General features: G+C 39.1%; 1 protein-coding gene across 1 annotated transcript in view; it reads left to right on the top strand.

Annotated features, from left to right (window-relative positions):
* Positions 1-7,174, top strand: part of SEPTIN14 (septin 14) — a 32,524-nt gene extending 25,350 nt beyond the window's left edge. Inside the window, exons 6-8 of the mRNA XM_054589657.1 lie at positions 962-1,130; positions 1,975-2,107; positions 6,995-7,174. Of these exons, the coding sequence (XP_054445632.1) occupies positions 962-1,130; positions 1,975-2,107; positions 6,995-7,174 (482 nt within the window). The remainder of the gene's footprint in view (positions 1-961; positions 1,131-1,974; positions 2,108-6,994) is intronic.
* Positions 7,175-16,022: the final 8,848 nt, after the last annotated feature.

Below are 16,022 nucleotides of genomic sequence, written 5' to 3'. Positions count from 1 at the left end.
GAACAAAAGAACTTTGAACATATTGAAGTCTAAATATTGGTGTTTAAAAATGTTACATGAATTAATTACTACCTAATTTATAAAACATTTAGAAGTGGTCACAAGAAAAAAGAATGGTAAACTATTTTAAAAAGAAAGAAATATAATTTACATTTGGATTATACCTAGACATTCATATTAGTTATCTAGCGTCATGATGAGTTTGAATATTATAATAGCCAGTTATTTCTTGCCTAGTTAATATGTTTGTAATAATAGTTATTGGGGGTTGGATTATCTTTACCTGTACTATTTTTCAAATGTTGTTTTTAAATTGACATATTAGAAATTTTTAAGTTTATGAAATATAGTTAAAAAGAACATTTTAATGAATATTAAATTTGGTTACAATATCAAACACAATACACAACATGCTTTGCTCAGTTTCTGGATGTGACAAACAGAGGAGAGAGTCATGTGAATGTATTGCTTTATTTTGAATATTGACTAATCCAGTCTCATAAATATCTTGTATAAATAGAATATGATAACTTATGCATGTACAATTATAATGATCTTAATGTTAGGAGGATTTAATTTAATGAAATTACTTACTTTAGTGAAATTATATTAATTCTTTGTTAGCACTTTGTAAAATACCTTGAGGGTAGTTTGTAAAATACTAACATAGTTATCGATGAAATCTTATGCCATATATTAATATAATGTGTTATTTTCCTGTTTAATACTTATTCTTTGGTTAATAAATTCAAAGCAAATTTTCTGGCCTGTTAATAGAGTCTGTCTATAATTGATATGTACCATATAATCATAGTTACATGGTTAAAACAATTTTAGCTATTAATCAGGATGATCTCTTAGCTGCTATTTTAAATGTTTTTCATGCATACATTTATTCAATAAAACTTACTGAGAGCCAGTGATTGATAATGTGTTTTGGCTTTATTATTTCTCTGCCTAGTGGATAATGAAAATCACTGTGACTTTGTTAAGCTCCGGGATATGCTTCTTTGCACGAATACGGAAGACCTAAAAGAACAAACCCATACCCAGCACTATGAACGTTATAGGTGCTTCAAACTGCAGAAAATCGGCTTTACTGATGTGGGTCCAGACAACCAGCCAGTTAGGTGAGTAGAGATCTTGCTAACAGGTGATTTACAAAGCCCCTACAGTCATGATATATAATTATTTGGGAATGAGAATAACTGTGTGTCTCATATCCTGCATTATTCTGAACACATGTTTTCAAATCATCTTCAAACTTAGAAAACATTTGTAAGAGCAATGTAAGGGCTCATTTAAATGCTAAAATATATGTATCCAACATGTGTATATATTAAAATGTATACCCAAAAGGAGAAGTTCAGAAAGTAAATTGGCAAATATTAGCAAAGACTGACAAAGGTTTTCAAAGGATATTGAAAAGGATGCAAAGAATACTGAGGACTGGATGGAGGAAAAGCAGCAGTGTGATGTCATGGAAATCAAGTGAAAACAGTTGGTGGGCAAGTGTATTTAGCTGTGTTGAAGAGGAATAGGATTTGTGCTGCGAAAGTATGACAGCTGTATTAGTTTTGGTATTTTGAGGACAACCAAAATTGAACTGGCTATCTTAAATGAATCATAGTTTGAAAGATACCAGGTTTTATTTTAACTATTTTGAGAACCTCATAAGTCAGAGCTTCCTCCAAATTTTATTGTGGGAAGATGTGTAGGAGTGATATAATAAGTGGTGGGAGCAAGAAATCACTGATATAACTGTTTTCAAAATTCTAGTACCCTTTACATACACTCTCATATTCAGTATTGCACCTATTTCATTTTTACATCTCATGACATAGAAATTTCCATTTCTATACATGGGAGAATATTAATAAATGTCCTTACATGGTACTTAATGTATAATATATATTTTTTCATGTTTATTTATATTTGTATTTCAATATGAAAGTAATAAAAATTCCTTTTTAGTTTTCAAGAGATCTATGAAGCTAAAAGACAGGAGTTCTATGATCAATGCCAGAGGGAAGAAGAAGAGTTGAAAAAGAAGTTTATGCAGCGAGTAAAGGAGAAAGAAGCAACATTTAAAGAAACTGAAAAAGAAGCAAGTATTTCTAATTTGATATAATTTATATTCATTTTTAGGTGTCCTATTAAGTTGGGATATTTAATCTCAATAAATTATTTGATGTTTTTGAAGACTACTTGCTATTTTTTAAAAAAATAGCTATTAACCATATAGGTTTTGAATACAGCCTTTAAAAATTATAGCCTAATTTTTTTAGATCATTTGGAGAATTTTCTTTTTTAAGCATATTTTATTGATTATGCTATTACAGCTGTCCCAATTTTTTCTCCTCTTTATCCACCTCCACCCTGCACCCCCGCTCCCTCCAGCATTCCTCTACCCCTTAGTTCATGTCAATAGATTGTACATATAAGTTCTTCGGCTTCTCCACTTCCTGTAGTATTGTTAACCTCCCCTCTCTATTTTGTGCCTACCAATTATGCTTCTTATTCCCTGTACCTTTACCCCCCATTCTCCCTTTCCCCCTCCCCACTGATAAATGTGACCACCATTTCTGTGATTCTGTTCCTGTTCTAGTTGTTTGCTTAGTTTGTTTTTGTTTTTGTTTTTTAGGTTCAGTTGTTGATAGTTGTGTTTGTTGTCATTTTACTTTTCATAGTTTTTGATCTTCTTTTTCTTAGATAAGTCCCTTTAACATTTCATATAATAAAGGTTTGGTGATGATGAACTCCTTTAATTTGACCTTATCTGGGAAGCACTTTATCTGCTCTTCTATTCTAAATGATAGCTTTGCTGGATAGAGTAATCTTGGGTATAGGTCCTTGCCTTTCATAACTTCAAATACTTTTTTCCAGCCCCTTCTTGCCTATAAGATTTCTTTGAGAAATCAGCTGAGAGTCTTATGGGAACTCCTTTGTAGGTAACTGTCTCCTTTTCTTCTGCTTTCTCCTTACCTTTATTTTAAAGATTTTCTCCTTATCTTTAATCTTGGGTAACTTAATGATAATGTGTCTTGGTGTGTTTCTTCTTGGATCCAACTTCTTTCGGACTCTCTGAGTGCCCTAGACTTGCATGTCTAGTTCCTTTGCCAGGTTGGGGAAGTTTTCCTTTATTATTTATTCAAATAAGTTTTCAATTTTTTGTTCTTGTTCTTCTTCTTCTGGCACCCTATGATTCGGATGTTGGAATGTTTAAGGTTGTCCCAAAGGTTCCTCAGCCTCTCCTCATTTTTTTGAATTCTTGTTTCTTCATTCTGTTCTGTTTGGATGTTTACTTCTTCCTTTTGTTCCAAATCATTGATTTGAGTCCTGGTTTCCTTCCCTTCACTTCTGGTTCCCCATATATTTTCCTTTATTTCACTTTGTATAGCCTTCGTTTCTTCCTTTATTTTTCGACCATACTGTGTCGCAGCACATCTAGCCTGGGCAGGTCCACTTGAGACTCAGACAGACGGAAGAAAATGTGTGGAGCCATGGGGATGCTTGACATGTATTTATTCAAGGGAAGCATGCAGGCCACTAGCCCGTGCCTGCGCACCCACTAATAAGTCCCTACTTTCTTAAATACTAGAAGGAACAAAGCCAGCTACAGGCCAAATGGTTAGGTAATGTAGCATGAGCTGTACATTCAAGCCAACTTCATGTTATGGGAACCATTTATCAGACACAGACTCAAGGCTGTGAGATCAAGTCTCAAGGCTATGAGAACACACCTTTATCAAACCCCTTCAGGGTTATGAGAAAATGCTTCCCTTAGTTATTCAGACACCTGGGTGAGGAAGACAGACTGCCTCCACTTACCCTACACATACTCAATCATTTCTGTAAGCATCCTGATTACCAGTGGTTTGAACTCTGCATCTGATAGGTTGGCTATCTCCTCATCACTTAGTTCTCTTTCTGGAGTTTTGGTCTGTTCTTTCATTGGGGCCATACTTCTTTGTCTCAGTGCACAGTCTGGATAAATGTTTCTTCCTTAACTCCTTGGTTGTCAAATTTCCATGCAGTTTGATTTTCTGGCAGTTCTGGTTATTTTTTGTTTTTAAATTGGTTGTTATCCTTCTTTTGGTTGTGTGAGAAAGCAAAGCATATCTACCTACACCTTCATCTTGGCCCACAGTTGAGAATTTTCTTTTTAATAAGTCTTAAAATAGTTTTTTTGGGCAGATAAAGTACTTCCCAGATAAGATAAAGTTAAAGGAGTCCATCATCACCAAGCCCTTATTATATGAAATGTTAAAGGGACTTATCTAAGAAAAAGAAGAAGATAAAAAACTATGAACAGTAAAATGGCAACAAACTCACAACTATCAACAACTGACCCTAAAAAAAACAAAAACAAAAACAAACTAAGCTAACAACTGGAACAGGAACAGAATCACAGAAATGGACATCAGAGGGTGGTGGAGAATGGGAGAAAATGTACAGAGAAAGAGAAACATAAATAATAGGTACAAAATAGACAGGGGGAGGTTAAGAATAGTACAGGAAATGGAGAAGCCAAAGAACTTATAGGCACAACCCATGGGCATGAACTAAATGAGGGAGCTACTGCTGGCGGAGGGAGGCGCAGGGCAGAAGAGAATAAAAGGAGAAAAAAATGGGGCAACTGTAATAACATAATAAAATATTAAAAAGAACATTTAGTTTTAGTAAGTTTATTAGAATATGAACTTCTTTTTTGGTAGAGACAAGGCAGTGATTAGTTGCTGTATGCCAGATGTCCCAGTCAAGGACAACTGAACTATAAGTAATAAAATCCCATTAGCTCAGATAGAAAGGGATTCTTAGTTTTGCATGTGGATGTTCCATTGTTCCAGTGCCATTTGTTGAAGAGATTATTTTTTCTCCAGTGGTCACTTTTGCCTTTTTGTCAGAGACCAATTGACTATGTATATGTACATCTATTTCTAAGCTATTGTGTTGCATTGATCTGTTTTTATTCTTTCATCAATATTACATTTTGTGATTATTGTAGCTTTAGTCAGGTTGCTATAGCCAGCCTTGAAGTCGAGTAGCATCAGTCCCTCAGCTCTGTTCTCCTTTGATACTGTGTTGGCTATTCTGGGCCTTTTCTTTTGCCATATAAACTTTGGAACCAGTTTATCAATATCCATAAAATAACTTACTGGGATTTAGATTGGTATTGCATTGAATCTCTAGATTATGTTGGAAGAATTGACATCTTGACAATATGTAGTCTTTCTATTCATGAACATGGAGTATCTCTCCATTTATGTCTTCTTTGATTTTTAAAATCAGAATTTTGTAGTTTTCCTCATATGGATCTTGTATATATTTTGTTAGATTTATACTAAAGTATTTCATTTTGGGGAGGTGCTAATGCAATTAGTATTGTGTTTTAATTTTAAATTCTACTTGTTCAATACTGATATATTAAAAAGCAATTAAACTTTGAGTATTAACCTTGTATCCTGCAACTTTACTATAATCTCATTAGTTCCAAGAGGGTTTTTTTTGGGGGGGGGCAACTCTTTTGGATTTTCTACATTGATGATCATATTACCTGTGAAAATGACAGTTTTATATCCTCCTTCCCAATCTGTATATATTTTATCTCCTTCTGTTGTCTTACTGCATTAGCAAGGACTCCCAGGACAGTGTTGAAAGGGAGTGGTCAGAGGGGACATCCTTGCCTTGTACCTGTTTTGCGGGAAAACTTAAGGCTTTTCACCAGAGGAGTTAATATTTGAAATATTTATATATTAGGATGAAGCTTAGCTTTCTCTGATTTCTACTCTCACCCTCCCATCTTTAAGAGAAACATTTTCTCAGTGATTTTGCCATCACTTACAGATACTGCACTTTCACATGCCCAGCCTTTCCAGTCATTATTCTTCTTGCCATGGTACCTAGATGCTCATTTGCTTCTCACGGCTGAAGATGTAATTCCAAGAGACATCTGAGTCCAGGAAAGGAACATATAATCTTTATTTAGAACCATGGATGTCAACTTTAGCTGCATAGTAAGATCACCTAGGAAATTTTTTAAAGCACTAATGCCTGGGCTTCCATTCCACATAGTCTGATGTAATTGATCTGTGTGCAGCCCAAACACTGAAAGGTTATTGAGCTCACTGAATAATTCTAATGGACACTTAGGGTTGAAAACCATTGGTGTTAACCCTGTGTTTGCGTTCTTCACAGCCATATACACCAAATGATTAATACTGTAGCAGTAGAATCCCTTGGCCTGTTTGTTTTTCAAAAAGTTAAACTGCAAATAAACTTGTCCTTTATAGTTTTAAACCATACAAACCATAGCATTAAAACACATCCCTCCTCTGATGTACACAAGCAAGTCTTATGTTGTTGAATAAAGTCATGTTAAAGACCTAGGTCCATCTCCAATGGAATCCAAGCTAATATCACCTTTTGCAGATGGCTAATTTCATTTATTTTAAATCCGACAAATTAGATAAGACCTTACAAGTAAACAAAAACTGAATGAGGTCCTTGAAGATTTTTGTTTCTTTCTATCACTATGCTGATTTCACTTAAGGAAATTATGACTTTCTTTCAAAAGGTCTTTATAAATTAAAGTCTCAACAATTGTTTTATAGTGCATGCTATAATTTAATATGTATTTTTAGTGAGCATTGGTTTATCAAGTTTTATTTGAAGAGATTTGTGGGGACATGTAGGGTGAGAAAATATACCTCAGTTGGAAAAACAATATTTTAAAAAATAAGTGTTGTTTATAGCTGTAGGGGTTGTTTTGTTTTTGTTTTTTTTTACATTTGGGGACACTTTTTAAAATTTAATTGTTGAAAAAAATTGTATATCTGAATGTTTATTTCAAACATAATTGTTTGAGTTATTTATTAAGATCAACCTCTACTTTGATGATTGATATGTTTGAAAACAAGGAAAAAGATGAGCATGTTCCTGGGGATGTGCCATGCATTGTGCTTTGAGTCACAACTACATCTTTGTTTCACAGCTACAGGACAGGTTTGAGCACCTTAAAAGAATCCAGCATGAGGAGACAATAAGACTTGAGGAGGAGAAACGACAGTTGGAAGAAGAAATAATGAACTTTTATAAAATGAAGGCTGGCTCTGAAACATTGCAGACTCATGGTTGCACCAATGTAAAAAAGGACAAAGATCGTAAGAAATAGTTGTCTCTCAACCATTCTCTGTTGTAGAGCTCTGTCACTATCCTATCTTCCTGAGATTATCTTCATAACACTTAACTCTGATGAAAGTTCTACTAATTTTTAAAATTTGTCTACTTACTGTATATTTTCTCCAACTCTCAAGGGCAGGCACCTTGACCCTCTTGTTAGCTGCTGTGTCCTCAGCATTTAGAACAAAGATGACCACAGGGCTGGCACTCAATGATGCTCAGTATGCTAAATGAAAATTGCATCAAAGAAATATATGACGCAGTGTAAAAAGTGTTGGTTAGCTGTAAAAAAATCATTTTAGCATAGCATTGCCTGTGACTCAAACATACAATGTGTGTGTGTTTTTTTTTAATCTAGTAGAAGGTTTGTTGGGGAATCATAGGCATAAAATAATGTTATGAAAAGCTACTTCTTAGGGATCATTCTCCTTATCAGGATCTACTGATAATTATTTCTTGATAGCTTTTATTATAATGAAAGATAAATTTTTGATTCAAATTATACTTTGATGTTAGCCCTTATTAAACTACAATATTCAGAAGTTAGGGAGAGCCAGAGAACAATGAGAAATCATAAGTAATATTTGGATGACAACATTATGCCTTATAGATTTTGAATATGTGTTAAAAGTTATCAAAGTATTGTAAAATAAGGTAGTTTTTTTTTGTAATTTCAAAAATGTCCTTCCAGCATCAAAGTCATACCAATTCTATAATACATATAGTGTAACGAACACTTGTAAATAACATGTTACTAAAAACACACTTGCAAGCTGCATTGAGCACAATGTTGTTTCAGTGAGTGAGAGCGATACTATGTTCTCATATAATAAAGATGTTTCTAAGTATGCTTCTTCTATGCTGCACTCATACTATATAGTTTTATATCCATGAATGGAAGTGAGACCCATTATGAATAATCATTTAGTTAGGTGTTTAAGAACAATTGCAATAAAGTTGTTTCTAAGAATGCCACTTGCTATCTACTTTCAGTAGATTGTTAATAACACTGAATGAAAGTGATCCTTAATTTGTAATGCATGCAGTAAAGTATTTAAAAACATTTGTAATGAAGATATGTGTATTTGTATTAGTACTACTTGCAGATTGTGTTCAGACCAGTTATATCACTGAATAAAAGTCATTCCTATTTTGTAATGAATGTAATAAAGTGTTTAAGAATGCTTGTAATAAAGTTGTTTCTAACAACTTTAATGCAAAGTACATTCAGAATAGTTTTAAATCAGTAAATGGAAATGGGTTCTGTTATGTAATGTATGAAATAATTAAGGATATTTGTAGTAATGATGTTTGGGACTGCCACTTGCAAGCTGCATTGAGAACTGTGCTATATCAGTGACCAGAAGTCACTATAATAAGCGTGGTAATGTAATTCAGTCCACATTTTATAACTAGGTTTCTTAAAAATGTTATTGGGAAGCTGATTTCAGACCAGTGTTATGTAAGTAAATAGAAGTAATCCAAGTCTCTAATGTATCTAGGCAGTTTGATAACATTTGTAATAAAGATGTTTCTAAACATGTTACTTGCATGCTGCATTCATATCAGGGTCCTATCAATAAAAGGAATTCATCCTCATTCTATAATACAGGTTTTCTTGTGTTATAATACAGTGACTTGTTTAAGAACACTTGTGATAAAGATGTTCTAATTTTGATATTTACATGTTATATTCAGATCAGTGTTATAACAATGAATGTAAATAATCCCCATTCTGTACTGCAAATAGGGTAGTGACTCAGAACATTTGTAATAAAGATATTTCTACAAGCACAACTTGTAGGCTCCACTGTTCCCATATTTTATCAGTGAAGGGAAGTAATCCCCATGCTCTCATATATGTAATGAAGTGTTTCGAACACTCGTAATGAAGATGTTTATAGAGAATGCTAGTTGCAAACTGCATTCAGACCAGTGTTATATCAGTTAATGTAGGTGACCCCCTGCCGCATTCTGTATGCAAGAATTGAAGTGTTTAAGTGCACTTTTAATAAAATGGTTCTAAAAATGCCACTTGCCAGCTACAATTAGATCACTGTGCTGTGATGCATTTTATCACGGTAATGGAAATACACTTTGTAATGAATGTTGTGGTGATAAAGAATACTTCTAATGAAGACATTTCTAAGAAAGCCCATTGTAAGCTGCATTCAAACCAGTTCATCAGTTTATAAAAGTGGTCCCTGTTGTGTAATGAAGATAATGATATTATTACAAAAAATTCTAAAAGACATACTTGTAAAACGCTGCTTTCAAGCTTCAGTCAAACCCATGGACATGAACAAAGGAGAGGGGATCACCGGAGAGAGTGGTGGGTGCTGGGTAGAGGGGGACAACAAGGGAAAAATTGGGACAACTATAATGGCATAATCAATAAAAGATAAAATAAAATCTCTGCCTAAAATGTAACTTGCCACCTGCATTCAGGCCAGTGTTATATCGTTGAATAGAAGTGTCTCCACACATTAATGCACATAGTGAAGTGAATTAAAACATGTTTTTAAAAGATGTCTCTGAGAACTCTCTTTTCAGCTGCATTCAGAACAGCATTATGTCAGTGCAGGAAAGAGGCAACAATTGTGTCAGAACATAGAAATAGGGGTTTGAACACAGGACACATTAATGGACAGTACACATCAGGTCAACAAGTCTTGGACTACTGGGGTCTCCATGTCCCTTCCAAACCGACTGGTTATTGTTCTGGAGGAAGGAACCGTCCCGCAATAGGATTGAAACTGGTGTTGCAAAGGTGGTGACAGACATCCCCTGATTGATCGTGCTGTTGTTGGGGTCCTGCATCTTTCCAGGACGAAGGCCTCTCAGGAGTCTCCAATTCCAAATCTCCTCGGGCTCACCAGTCAAGGGTTAATATTTCCCTTTGGCTTTTCAGATATTTGGCTTCTGTTTGCAGAAGAGCCACCGTGAAGGTGTGGAATTGGACGTTGGCAGAGGTCTGGTTTTCTCAGGACCTCGAACAGTGACTTGGCCTCTCCTAAACCGAGTCCTAGACTGGTTTTGGGTCTGAGCTGGGACTTATTTCCGCGTGCTCTGAAGAATGGTGCAGGGCCAAAACACGCAGTTCTGCTCCCGATCCAGGCTTCTACCAACTGCAACCTTTCTGACAAGAATTCCCAGGACTCTCTTAGTTGGAGGATAAACCTCCAGTTCCTCCTAACCAGGTCTGGCAAGGCTTTGAGTTCTTCCCAGGTCTCACTCACAGGAGACAGGTGACAGTAGTTAGGACAGGGATTGGAATTAGTAACACACCTTGGGTTCCCATGATCCTGTACCAGTGAACAACCAATCATGCCCCTTGAAATTATTCTTATTATTATCATCATCATCATTATGAACATCATCATCCTTGGATACTCTCAACTAATGTCATGCAGAAGGACTTGGGCTATAGGTCCCTTTAGGCCTGTGGAAACCTTGGCATTTTGAACAATCTGTCCTTATTAGGGGGTTTCCCCTCTCAATATAATCACATACTTGGGGCTACAGAGGTGGAAACAGTCAGTCCCCAATTGATCAAGCTGCTGGTGGCGCCCTGGGCCTCTCCGGGACCAGGACTCCAGGAGTTTTCCATTTCAGATCTCCCCTCTCCCACTAATCAAGGCTTCAGAGTTTAGGGATATTTGGCTTCTGCGTGAACAGGAACCTCTTGCAGGTGCAGGATTGGACACTGGCATATGGTTTCTCCTAGTATGCCCAGAGAGTGACCTGGCCACTCCTGTATTTAGTCTTGGACCTGGAACAAAACCAAGGCTGCATCTTAGTTCACTTCCTTATGGAGAGCTGAACGAAAAGGGCATGTGCAGTTTAATTCCCACCCCTGGCCTCCTTCAACCTTGAGCTTTTCAACAAAAAGGATTTCCAGGTGTCTCTCATTGGAGGATACCCTGTCAGCCTGTCCCCACCACAACATGGGGATACTTTTGAGTACTCCCAAGATCTTCCTCAGGGGGAAGAGGCAACATTAAGTATAATATAGATTAGAATTAGGGAGACACCTTGGATCTTTCATGAATCCACACCAGTAAAAGGCACCTCAGGACCCTTGAACTCTTCCCTATCCCTGGTCACCCTGAGCCGCTCAGCACGTATATGCACAGTAAGGATGTTTATGGCAGGTTTTGGACACCCGAAGCCCTCCAGGTGTCTGGGGCCATAACCTCCCAAGCTCCTTGGATATTGTGCTTGACAGAGGGGTCCTAATCATAATAAAAGTTTAAACTGGGACTATGAAAGTGGTGGTAGCCCACAATTGATTGTGCTGGTATTGGGGCCCCAGGTCTCTACAGGACGGTGAGCACTCGGGTATCTCACATTCCAAACATTGCAAGTCTCACCACCAGGGCTGTAGAGTTCCCTTGATACTTGGATATTGGGTGAATAGGAGCCTTTCTGCAGGTGCAGGATCGTACTGTGGCAGATGCTTGGTTTCTCCCAGAACTCCTAGACCTGGCCCCTCCTGGATCAATTCTACACTGGAACCAGACTGATGCTTATACACCTTTGCTCTGGAGAGCTGCACAGGACCCACATGTACAGCTCGCACAGTGACCCTGGCCTCCAAGAACCAAGACCTTTCTAACAACAAGGATTTCCATTTGTTTCTTCTTGGATAAAACCCCTCTAGTCCATCCCCGCTTCTCCATTTAAAGATTTCCGAGTTCACCTCAGTCTCTCCCAAGGGGAATAGATAACTTTGAATAAGATAGGGACTGGAATTATGGAGGACCCATGAGTCCCCCATGAACTCATACCAGTTAAGAGCTCTCAAGACCCTTGAACTGTTCTGATCCTGAACACCATGGTTCACACATGAGCAGCAGGCATGCAGGCTTTGGCCAGCTGAGGCCCTCCAGTTTTGAGGGGCACAACCCATCTAACCCTCCCGAATATTGTCTTCAGTGAACGGTTCCCTTCTACAATAAGATCTGAAACTTGGGTGACAAAGGTGGCGACAGTCCCCAATTGATTGTGATGCTGATAAGGTCCTGGGCCTCCCCAAGATCTATTATGTCTCCCATTTCAATCTATCTGGTCTTACCACGTAGGGTTTAAGATTTCCCAAAATATTGGCTTCTGGGTGAAAAGGAAGGAACCTCTGTGTATGTGCAGGACTGGATATAGGTGGATGCCTGGTTCCTCCCAGGATCCCCAGAGAGTGACCTGGCCTCTTCTCGACTGAGTTCAGAACCAGGACAGGGTCCTGAGCTGGGTTTGATTTCCTTTTTCTCTGGAGAACTTGAGACCTGCATGAGAAGTTCCACTCCCACCCCAGGTCTCCAGCAACCTTGACTTCTCCAAAAATAAAAATTTCCAAGTGTCTCATGGGAAGATACACTTCTAGCTGGCCCCGACCATGACATGAGGAGACTTTGAGATTTTCCTAATTCTCCTTCCATGGGAATAGGTGACATTAGGCAGGTTAGTGATTGGAATTAGGAAGATGCCTTTGGTCCCCATTAACTTGCAATAGTAAATGGCCCCTCATGTTGTTTGAATTTATCATCCCCAGATATTCTCAACTTCTCAGTACGCCCAGTAAGGAGCCTTGAGCAGGGCTTGGTTTAAGGGGCCTTCCAGGCCTATTGGCCCATGGCCTTTCTGAACCACCTGGACATTGTCCTTGGTAGAGGGGTTTCCCCTCGAAAAATGACTGGGTACTGGCGCTACAAATGTAGTGACAGTCGGTCCCCAATGGATCGTGATGCTGATGAGGTTCCAGGCCTCTTTAAGACCTAGGACTACCAGGTGTTTCCAATTCTAGATCTCCCCATTCTTACCAATCAAGGCTTCAGAACTCTCATCTTATTTGGCTTCTGGGACAATAGGAGCCTCTGTGCAGGTGTGGAATTAGATGTTGACAGATACTTGGTATTTCCTGAGAGCCCCCAGAGGGTGACCTGGCCTCTCCTGAATCAAGTCCTGGGCCACGGCTGAGTTCCATATTGGTCCTTGTTTCTCCTGTCCTGAGAGTCACATGAAATGGTCATGCACAGTTTGATTTCCAGGCCAGGCCTCCAGTAACCAGACCTCTTCAACAACCAGGATATCCACATGTCTCTAATGGGAGAATTCCCTCTTGGCCAATCTCCACCCTGATTGGGGAAAACTTTTGAGTCCCTTTCAGTTTTCCCACAAGGGAAAAAGGAGACATTAAGTAGGATAAGGATTAGAATGAGGAAGATATGTTGGGTCCCCCTGAACCCATTCCAGTGAATGACTCTTCGTGACTCCAAACTCTTCCTGACGCCATGTTACCCTGAATCACTCTGCATGAACAGTAGGCACTACTTCAGCAGTTTTTTGGCATCCAGAGTCTTTGGACTGTGGGACCACGGTCCATTCATTCAAACTCCCTGTATATCATCATCTTGGAGGGGTAGGTCCCCCCAAAATAACCAGAACTTGGGGCTTCACAGATGGCACTTGTCATTCCCCAGTTGATTTTGCTGCGGTGATGGGCCTCTTCAGGATCTGGGACGCCATGGTGTTTCCCATTCTACACCTTGTTAGTCTCACAGATCAAGGCTTAAGGGTTCCTTGATATTTAGCTTATGGGTGACTAGGAACCTCTGTGCAGGTGTAGGTTTCAACATTGGCTGTTTGCTAGTTTCCCTCAACAGTGCAGAGAGAGTGGCCTGGCTGCTCTTTAACCGTATCCTAAACTGGGACCAGGACACAAGCTGGGCATTGTGTTCTTTGCTCTGGATAGTTTCTCAGGACCTGCACATGCAGTTCTCTCTCCTTTCTAGGTCTTCAGGAGCCACAACTTCCCTGACACTAGGATTTCCAGGTGTCTCTTATTGGAAGATACTACTCCAGCTCTTCACCCCAAACTCTGGCAAGACTTTTGAGTTCCCTCTAGCTGTGCATTGAGGGGAATAGGTGGGATAGGAATGGATTTGGGGAGACACTTTTGATTCCCCCGTAAACCTTTTCCAGTGAACTGTCCCTTGTCACCCTTGAACTCATTATCTCTGGATGCTTTCAAATGCATGACACACATATGCTTCCTATGTACCCCTTTAGCAGACCTGGGCTAAGGGGCATTCCAGGCTTGTGATGCCATGGCTTGTTTGAATCACATGGATGTTGTCTTGGTTTAGGGGGCCCCATGCAATGTACTCTCATACTAGGGCTGCAAATGTGATGACAGCCAGTCCCCAGTCATCATGGTGCTGATGGGGTATGAGCCTCTCCAGGACCCAGGACTCCTAAGTATTTCCCATTTCATAGATCACCAGGCTCACCAGTCAAGCCTTCAGATTTCATGTGATATTTGGCTTCTGAGGAAATGAGTCTTTATGCAGGTGTGGGATTGGACACTGGTGAATGCTTGGTTTGTCCTGCGATCCCCAGAGAGTCACCTTGCCTCCCCTGAAACTAGTCCTAGACTGAGACTGGGTCCTGTGCTGGGTCTTATTTCCCCTTGCACTCTATGAACAATGTGGATCCCACCCCAGACCTATAACAATAGGGACCTCCCCAAGAACAATTTCTAAGCATCTCTTATTAGAGGACATTCCTCCAATCCATAATTACAATGCCCTGGCAAGACTTTGAGTTTCATCCTGCTCTGCCATTTAGGAGAATAGGTGACATTACATAGGATATGGATTTTAATTAGAGGGATACCTTGGGCACCCCATGAATCCATACCAGTGAACAGCCACTCAAAACCCTAGAAACTTATTCTGATCTCTGATTATCCTTAAACACACAGCACACACATGTGCAGTAGGCATGCTTTCAGCAGGCTTTGGTATTTGGGGAACTAAAACATAATGTAAAAGAAGCAACCTTAAATGCAGTCAGGGCTCCATCCCAGAGAAACTGCCTTGCAACCTCTTAGACCTCAACCTTAGGAATGTTAAAGCTGGGCACCATAACCTTTGGACTGGGCGTTAAGCAGCATTGTACCCCAAACAACGTTTGCAAAGACAACAAAAAAACATATATTATGACTGCCAGACTGACAACTACTGACCTGAAAATTAAAAACATCCTTTAGAATTAGCGTCACTATATCCGCTTAACTGCATTTAGAAATGTCTTGCTTCCATTGATGTAATTGTTCCCCTTCATTGATGCAATCATTTCCCTTCCTTTTCTCATAAGTACCCTTTTCCTTCGCCTCCTATTTAAGTTGCTGCCTGAATCCATGCTTCCCAAATAGCTACTTTTTAGATCTCAAATAAATGCTTGTTGCCTGTCACTTTGACCTTTTATTTTTAGGTTTACATATTTGGTGTCAGAATTGGGACCTAAAGGGGACTCACCTTCATGGGCTGGTATCCCCAGGAACTGGGTATGGTACCTACATAGGATCTTTTGCTCTCACTGCTTCCATGGACCATTGTACCTCGACTGTGAATCCCCCTGGGTTCAGACCTCCCTTCTTTTTGTTGAGGTCAAGTGTCTTTATTTGAGACCAGGAGGAGTTTTCCCCTCAAGGCATGCGATTGTACCTGGGACAACTGTCCCCTCGCTGGCATGGAGTGGGAGTTTGCTACTGGGTGAGGGATCTTTCCCTCAGAAGGAGATCTTCCTCATCTATGGCAGGTTTCCTGGCAGGTGAGCAACATGGAGTTTGCTACCATGGGAGAGCCTTTTTTTCCTCTTGAGGACTTTCCACGCTCATGAAGGGTGCCCTGAGGGGTTGAGCGGCTCACAAGGATTTTTCCCCAGTGGGTGAATAGCTGTGTTATTGTGCAACAGTGTTTCCTTTTCTTGTCTCTGTTATGTTGTTTGTCATAAGAAAGAGATTTCATAGTGGAGAACACCAACATAAATCCTATCCTCTG

The sequence above is a fragment of the Pteronotus mesoamericanus genome, unplaced genomic scaffold (assembly GCF_021234165.1).
Source record: "Pteronotus mesoamericanus isolate MK-2021 breed Mesoamerican mustached bat unplaced genomic scaffold, CSHL_Meso_final scaffold_167, whole genome shotgun sequence".
NCBI lineage: Eukaryota > Metazoa > Chordata > Mammalia > Chiroptera > Mormoopidae > Pteronotus > Pteronotus mesoamericanus.
This window is presented reverse-complemented; position numbering and strand designations above follow the sequence as displayed.